At 39.8% G+C, this 8893-nt stretch overlaps 1 protein-coding gene across 1 annotated transcript; it reads right to left on the reverse strand.

Annotated features, from left to right (window-relative positions):
- Positions 1-516: 516 nt before the first annotated feature.
- On the reverse strand, positions 517-6532 carry LOC145167065 (ARF guanine-nucleotide exchange factor GNOM-like). Its single transcript, XM_079086150.1, has 3 exons — positions 6310-6532; positions 4920-5720; positions 517-4362 (listed from the first exon to the last, which is right to left on the reverse strand). The coding sequence occupies exons 2-3, from the start codon at positions 5655-5657 to the stop codon at positions 775-777; spliced, it is 4326 nt and encodes a 1441-aa protein (XP_078942276.1). The 5' UTR covers positions 5658-5720; positions 6310-6532; the 3' UTR covers positions 517-774.
- Between the last annotated feature and the right edge of the window lie 2361 nt (positions 6533-8893).

Here is an 8893-nt window from a genome sequence, read left to right on the forward strand (position 1 = left end):
TAATTAATAGAATAAAAGAAAAAAACTATAATTAAAATAATGACAAACATCTCATAGTGAGCTTTAAAATTAAAGCAAAAAAGAATATTAGATTTAAAAGCTCAAATAATTGGAGGTGATATTTTAACTTAGTTTTTTACTCATACATTTAAAAACAAGATGTTTTGACTTTTATACCTTTCAAAAGGACAAAAAGAAGCTCGGCATGTGGTACTACCACTCCTTCCAACCTTCCAACCTTAATGAATAGACCTCCTAAAATTATACTGTGAATTGCTCTTATTTATCAAGTAAATTTTCTTACGAGCAAACCCACACACATACACGCCTGGGGTTTGTTAGCTTCATTCCTTTTCATTCAGTAAAAGATCGACTTGTTTACAAAATCACGATTATATATACATTACTCTATAAACTCAATAAAAATTTCGTAACATCGTATGTATATCTGATTTATACGGTAAAGAACAATGACGTTTAAGTGATAGAGAAGTCTGGCTACCAAAAAAAAAATGCTTGAGGAGAATCTATGTGCCTCTATAAATCCCTTTGACTCATCAAAAGGTCAACAAATGTCAATGTGAATGTCAATGTCAAAGTCAACCAAATACCAAAATAATAATAAACAAAAAAAAACTTGTTCATGGTTCACCTCCGACCAACAATTATACAATGTACTAAAAGTATACAAATATATGAAAACCTCCTTAGTCCTTAGTCCTTAACTCAACTAAAACTCCCCATTCCCAATTTCCCATTTTGCCCCTCAAAACTTCACGGAACCAACAAATTAGCCTCGGGAACCGGGGCGGTGGCACCCACGGTTCGTGGTTCCGGTTCCTCATCCGGAAACACCTCCGACTGCAACAACGGTGCTAGCGTTTTCACATGTACCCAAGTCTGATTCCATACCCCACCGGAATCACCACCTCCACCGGAATCGGAATCCGGCAACGAAAGGATTCCCGTCGCTTTCATGACAAGCAAAGTGTTCTTAAGAAGCTCAGGGACTAATTCGTAAATTTTCTCACTCCGTTTCCCTCTAAACTTAACCTCCATATACCGCTTCATCCCATTCAAAACCCCAACCCAAATTTTCTCAAACGAAACCAACCTCGAAATACACGGCAGCGAATGTAAAAAAGCTTTCGATAAAAGCTTCAACGATAACACAAGCGTCCCCTCCATATTTCTATATTCTTTCACCGATTTCTCCTCAACAATTTCCAATAAATCATTAACAACCCCAAAAATCACCAATTCAAAACACTGCAACCACATCTCATCTTCAAGATAAATCCCGTCTAAACCCGTGACACATCTTTGCAACATCAAAACCGCATGATTCCGTATCTCTTCCCTCGAATCCAAACAAACTTTCTTCAACCCTTGAACTAATCTCAACCACATTTCACCGATATCTTCGTACACTTGAAGGGAGGCTTCCTCCGCTTCTCGGGACCACCGTACTAAACAAACACCCGACCCTGCCATCAAATCAACCGACTTAACCGACCTCGCCACGTCACCCACTCGCGACTCCGCGAATTGCCTAGCCGCGTTGACACATAGGACGAAATTCGCGGGTAACAAGTGGGCCCCGTCCGACATGATGAACTCTAGGGTTTCGAATCCCGGCTCGGAAGCTTCCGGATGTCGCGCGGTGATTGATAGAAGCGAGGTGATTGTCCGCCACCCCATGTGAGACTTGATTTGACCGACGTTGACTTTGACCAACCGCATGATTTCTTGTGTTATGTGTTCGCAATACGCGTCCGCCACCCTGGCATCGAGTTTTAGAATCAATTGAAGGGATTTTAGTAAATCATCGGTTAAATCTTCTTTATACGGTAAAAGCCTTCGACAAATCCGGATTAATCCGAAAACCGCTTTTTCCACTAACGCACTCGGCATCACTGCGGATTGAACGATATTCGCAATGTACTCGTACACCCCTTGCCATAGAATCATAATCCGGTCGCGGTTATTCAACGCGACGGTAATCAGTAATTCTAGACAGAAGATCGCCGCGTCTTCGTCATCTCCGGAATTACTGATTCCGGAGGGGCCCGCGCCCAGCATCAGGGCGCGGGCCAGACTCGAAAGAGATTCCGATTGAAGAAACTTACTTTCCGTGAACACGTTTTCAATATGACAATCTTTAACGGTTTCCATCGCCCGATTCCGAGCTTCCACTTGTTCTTCAGAGGGTTGCGGGGCGGGTTTTTCGGTATCGTAGTAAAGAAACTCGCTAAACCGCCCCATGAGCCCGGATGGTTTCCGGGTGGGGGGTAACGCGGGTTTTGTTGATACCGGGGTGACTATTGATTTCCCGGAATCGGGATCGGAAACGGAATCGAAGTCATCGGCGGCATCACGGGCTAATCGGGCGGGTAAAAGCCCTAATTTGTGTAAACTTAGAATACAATCAAGAATGTTTCGCCAGCCTGATCGTATGTAATCGCCATATGAATTCGCAATTGTGAAAACCGCAACCGTTGCTTTCCGGGCTTTGGAATCGTCACCGAACGCAAGAACGGAATCCTCAATCGACATTGGAATCAGCAACGTTGTGAATTTGGAAAGAGACACAAGCAACCCGTCTAGAACATCATCAAGATGATAACTCCCAGCGATTTTAGCAACATCAAGAAACCCATCGATGCAAACTTGTAAAACATCTTCTTGTTCTACAAGATCCAAAATAACAGATAAGGCGGCAACGGTGGGCCCGGATAAAATCGCAAACATTTCGTGGTTAATCCGGTCGCCGGAATTGTCGCCGGAATTGCAGACGATGAATGGAGCGGTTTGTCGGGATTTATGGATCAACCCGACCCAGTTATCGTGGGTCATAACCGGAAACCCGACACCGTGTTCAGGTGTCATTTTAATCTCGTTTTCACTGATTGATCTGTAAAGTTCTGATAAGTACTCCCGGGGGAGGTCATTGCCACCATTGATTCTCCGGTTATTTCTGATGAAATCTTCCTCCGTCATCTTTTTTTTCACCTGAGCGTTGTGTTGATCTGTGTTGAGCATAATTAAAGAATATGATAATAACAAGGCGGCGTCTTTGTTTGCGAGAATATCCGGCGACTGTTCATAATATCTTTCAGCAAATGCTTCAACAACTCTCTGAATCTTCTGTGATTCCCCTGGTAATCTGAAGGTTTCTAGAAAAACACGTAGCGCGATGTCGAGATTCATGTCCCTGAAATCAAAAGTTCCGGCGAATTCTTGAAGAACATCGATGCAAAATTGATCGTGATTTCCGAGATAATCACCGACGAGGTTTTTATCGAGTCCAGTAGTGTAGCGTAAAAAGCATGCTACGCTGATTGGGTCGAGTGTTTCAGGTAATAAATACATTCCTTGGAGAAATTGCAGACCTTTTTTTGGGTCCCGGTTGAAATGATCCGACCCGATTGTTAATTTCTTCTTGATATGCTTCATTTTACGAATGAAAGGTACCCAAGCATCGGGATTCTCGAAATTCTCACACTTCACTTTCCAAAACGACTCGTGATCTTCAATACTCGATGGATCTGGTTCTAGCGGTGGCGCTTCATCGCCGATGCTTTCCGCCATGCCGCTTATCATCGCGATCAATCCTTCTAGGGCAAGAACGTGAATCGCCGATAACGGACTATTCACCGGAAACGCGCTTTTTGATAACAAATTGGATAAATCTTCGAAAACATTGCTACACGATATGTCGCAATCGTAATTCGCGTACATTTCGTGGATGAAAGTCGGTTGCCGACAAAGATCAACGAGAGTTTCCATCGCGACTTCCTGTTGTTGATATGAAGCTCCGTGTTTATTCAGAGCAATTTTCATGAGAACAGAAGAGAAGAACGCTTCGAGCTGCAATTTCAGTTTAACTCGCATGAGATGGTAGAGATTCAAAACGATGCTGCAAACTGTTGAAAGAATCAGCGGACTTGGAGACAATCCGAACTGGATTAAGCTATGGAACAGATCGTTTTGCACTAAGGCGAGAATCTCCGGGTGGTGGCTGAGGGCGGCGCCGCCTAATTCTATGGCGGAGTTGATTAAACCCAAGGCGAATAAAGGAACGTCTTCATCATATGCTAGTGAGTTGGATCTTGGAGTTATTCCGGAATGTTCTACCGCGTTTAAAAGTGAACAAAGGAAGTTGAAGATTTCCACCATTGATGGAACACCATAAGGCTCTGTAACAACATGGTTTTTAGTTTGACCAACCTCGCCGGAAGTTTCATCCATTTTGACTTCCGGTACGACGGCGGAAAGATTTAAAGAACCTCCGACGGATTCGATTTTTGAACCGGTGTAGCCGTTACTCGTGGATGATTGTTCGTTACTGGGCACGTTGACCTGAGTCAAACGAATAAAATTACAAAAATTAGTCAATTAAGAAGATTTTTCATTTTTCAATTTACAATGCCTTCATAAGAAAAAAAAAATAGAAAGAAATGGAAAAATCTACTAAATATTAGCAATGTCATCTAAATACAATACAATGCAGCAGTCACTACTATAATTGGGTATAATTTTCAAAAGTACAATATCTTAATAATAAATAATTGAAAGTACAATACTGAAATTTGGTAGATTTTTGTAATCAATTTAATATACTGATCATTCCCATTTCAGTCCAAAAAGAAATCTTTTTTCATATTTGGTCCTTATTCCAGTGATTCAAAGCACTTTTGTTCCCCAACACTAACACTAACACCGTTTGTTTTAGTCAAATGACCATTTTGCCCTCCACTTTATATTTTTAGTGATTATAACATAAAACAAATTGTGTTAGTTTCAGGGACCTAAAGCATTATCAAATAGCAAAATGGGAAACAAAATATGCAAATTACTAATTTATAAACAAAACTAAAAAAAATCAAGTCAAAGAAGAAAGAAAAAAGTCAACTTACCTCATGAGTAACCTCATCTTCCTTATTCACAACATCTGGGAGATGCATAAAAACACATCTAATCAACTCATGCATAGTATGCCTAGCTGTTCTCTGCAACAATTCCCCTTTTGCCCCTGCTTGATGAACAATCTGAAAACAAGTATTCACCACATTGCAAACATGCTGATTACTCAATTTAACCGAAGCTTCATTCTTCATACACCCCAACAAAACCTGCAAAATCTTCATCAAAACCACCTCTTCAGAAGCAGGATCAGTCACCTCAAATCTACAGCTTGTAACAGCATCAACAATCGAATGCAATGCATCGGATACATTCACAGTGTCAAGATCGAGAACTTCAAGGGTTAAGAATTTGTAAAGTGATGATAATGCAACACCGGTTATTGGAGCACTTGTTTCATCCGATTGAATCACATCTAAAAAGGGTTGAAGGTAAAGAATAGGGTTTATGGTGTGCCATTGATGTTGCCATGAGAAGATTTTTTTTCGAATTTCTTTGAAGGATTTGATTAAAGGGTGTTCTAATTGATCTTCATTGTCCATGTATTGAACACCCCATCGAACGTTTCTTCTCATAACTGCTAAAACTGCACCGATTTCTGAATTCACCATGAATGCTGAAGAAGTAGAAGAAGAAGAAGAGGAGGAGGAAGAGGAGGAAGAGGAAGGGGAACAATCTTTGGTGTCTCGGGCAGCTGTTACTCCTTCGGGTAGTTGATTCGGGCACCCCATGTTTATATCAGAGCAAATTGTTGATAGATTTTATCAGATTGGATCTTGGCAGATCATAACCACCTTCAAAAAGAGAAATGGAGGATCACAAAATCAATAAACATTGTATGCAAATGTATATGCTCAATAAACCAATCACCAATGGCATAAGGTTGCTGTTAGAAATTGGGGGAGAATATAGGGTTCTTAGGCACAATGCACTTGGATTGGTAAATCAGATTTTCATGTATATAACTCTTTTTAAAATCAGAGGGAAACAAAAATCTGAATTGCTGGTTAGGTGTAATCGTGTTTATGATAGTAAAAACATTCGAATTCTTCATGTAGTTGTTACAATTCATGAAGTTGAGTTAAACAGGCAAATTAAATCCTGAAATATGTCACACTAAAATCTCAGATCCCAATCTTCATCAGTTCAAAAAGAGCAAAAACACCTCATGTATACATAATTGAGCTTAAATCGACTTCATTTCATTTCAATAATCAAACAAACAACAATCGTTACAGAATCCGAAGAAACGGTAACCTACAAATCGAATAAACGAGATGGAATTGTAACCAACTTAGAATCTGATGCCGATTTATGGAATGCATAATTGAATTTAGTAGATTAAGGAAGAACCAGATCGAAGAACAAAAAACCAAAGTTTACCTTTTGCGCATCCTCCGGGCAAGGCGAGAGTCGTCCGTCGTGGACCTCGCGCACTAGCAGAGGTGACAAACTTCTGAGTTATGATCTTGCTTCCTTTCACTTTGTCGATTTTTGGGAATTATTTGGGGAAATCGAAGATCACAATTCACAAAGGGGGTTGAACGTCTTCTCCGAATGAGGCATCGAACCCATTGTCGTTCAGGTTTGGGTTTTATTTTTTATTTATTTAATTTTATTTTTAAATTATGTATTATAAAATATAAATCTCACACAGTTTGTACGCAAACCTTGATGCTCAAGTGTATTAAAGAGGTCTTTAGATTACAAATAAACCCAATCGATCAAATAAACTTTACTTAACTGGGAATATTTTGAAATAAAATATAAATATCTTAATGCATCAAAAATACATTTCAAATGCTTTCAATTTTCTTGACCATTCAACTCATGTGACGTATTTTCTTTTTAGCTAATGTTTTTTCTTTTATTCATTGGATTTGTGAAATTAAATCGGATTGTCTATAAGTAGATAGTTGAAAGTAAAACGGGTTAGAAGGATAACAAGCTTGTAATTTTATAAAATGGGTTGGTGTTAGGTTTGTTGAAGTATGCACGCTCGACAAGTACTCGTCGCTTCCAACTTCAAATGTTTGTGTCGGTGAAACGATCTCGTTTTCATTATACTCACATATTGCATTTCTTTCATCTTCGAGAATCATATTATGCAATATGATACAAGTATACATCATCTCACTCATTTTCTTCTCGTCAAAAAAAACTACAGGATATTTAAATATATGCTAACGTTTTTTAAGAGCGTCAAACGCTTGTTTAGCATCCTTCATTGTCTTCTCTTGAACTCTCTTAAACTTTAACCTTTTTTGATCATTAAGACAAAAGACAATGACTTCACAAAACAAGAACGCTCCGGATAGATCTCATCCACAAGATAATACTCGTACCTATATGATATTCACGCACATCAAACAAAGAATCTGGTGTGGTCACGTTATACATGTCGTCGAATAACGGAGACATGTTAAGCATATTTATATCATTCAGGAACCAGCAGAACCATAGAATGCATGACATATCCACAAATCATGTGAGGCCACCGCTTCAAGTATGATAGTTGGATAACCATGATCACCTCGGATGTATTGGCATTGATGTGCATTTAGGCAATTGCCCCATTCCCGGCGGAGGTAATCTAGGCTTACTAAAATTACAGGGAAGTCGTGCACATTCGAATGATGAGTATATGATAGTTGGATGTCACTACAAGTAGGTTTGTGCAAATATCATGGACAATACAATCTCATGTCATACTTACAATATTTGTGAAGGTTTTGTCATGCAGTACGTCCGGACATCCTAAAATTCACATCTAGTGCATCGGGGAAAGTGACATATGCTAGTTGATGAAGTAATCGGTGCTTTTTGTAAGGGGGTAAAACCAATTGTACCTCTAGCATTTACACGTCGTTGGAAAATATAGACATGATGTCGTGACGTCGTTGACTATACACTGAAACAAATGTTTGTGCATACGGAACCTCCGACGAAAATAATATCCTTGAAAATTCGTGTGTTCTTCAAAATAATCTTGCATGAGGCGTTGGTGAGAAGCTTCACGATTTGTATGAACCTTCTTTTTTCCGACGAGCATTTTCGACAAATTGTTGACTTGGTTCTTCTATCTTCTGTTCAGCCTCTCAGCCTCTTGAATGACATCTATGGTCGATTTAAGAAATACATAAAAAAAAAACCCGACGATGAAGATGACTTTTTTCGAGAGAGTGGAAAAGAAGGTTTTGATGTGGTATGTGAAGGAATGTAGGGTTGTACTTATAGTTATTTTTAAAATTTTTTCTTTTAAATGAGTCGTTAGCTCATTGGGTGAAGAGTGGGTTTTGAACTCGGTAGAAAGGTGTTGAGTATCGTCTTTGAGCAACGCTTACCGAGGTGGCGCCGCGGTGTTTGCCAATCCACCTCGGATTCGTCTGGCCTCAAAATGTCTTCATATTTGGCATGAGATTGTTATTGTGTATTTGTGAGAACACGAACCTTACTTTCATTCATACAAATATTTTGTGTGTATAAGTTGGTTTACTTTTATTATTATCTTTGTTGGATTTTGTAACACTTGGAAAATTTGTAAGTTTCATGTTTAACCCTTCATAGTAAAAGCATGGCATTTTTGTAACACCCCGAATTCAGAAGACCTAGAAAAGAAAGAAAAACCTCAAAATCAAAAGGAGACTCGTCGAGTAGGAGGGGTGACTCGACGAGTAGGAGCGCATTCCGGGTCGCGGGTTAAGTGACCTACTCGACGAGTCGGAGGACCGACTCGGCGAGTTGATCAGGGTTTGAGAAACCCTAAATTCGGGACTTGGCACCCTATTTAAGCATCTTGTTCTCCTCCTCTTGGTTCCATTCCCAGCCCCCATTGTCCAGAACTTAACCCACGAAACCCTAGATCATTTGGTGAGTGTGTGAGCCATTCTTGAGTGTTTTGGTGTTCTTGGAGGCTAGAAGAAGAAGAAGGAGATTGAAGGTTCAAAGAGGAACTTGTAGATCCAGC

Source organism: Lactuca virosa, chromosome 3 (genome assembly GCF_052849685.1).
Source record: "Lactuca virosa cultivar CGN04683 chromosome 3, Lactuca_virosa_CGN04683_v6, whole genome shotgun sequence".
NCBI lineage: Eukaryota > Viridiplantae > Streptophyta > Magnoliopsida > Asterales > Asteraceae > Lactuca > Lactuca virosa.

Excerpts from the sequence above, each read along its gene's own strand:
- LOC145167065 (XM_079086150.1), bottom strand. The coding sequence starts at position 5,657 with ATGGGGTGCCCGAATCAACTACCCGAAGGAGTAACAGCTGCCCGAGAC. Across the intron at positions 4,363-4,919 it reads AAGATGAGGTTACTCATGAG|GTCAACGTGCCCAGTAACGA; the intron begins GTAAGTTGACTT and ends CGTTTGACTCAG.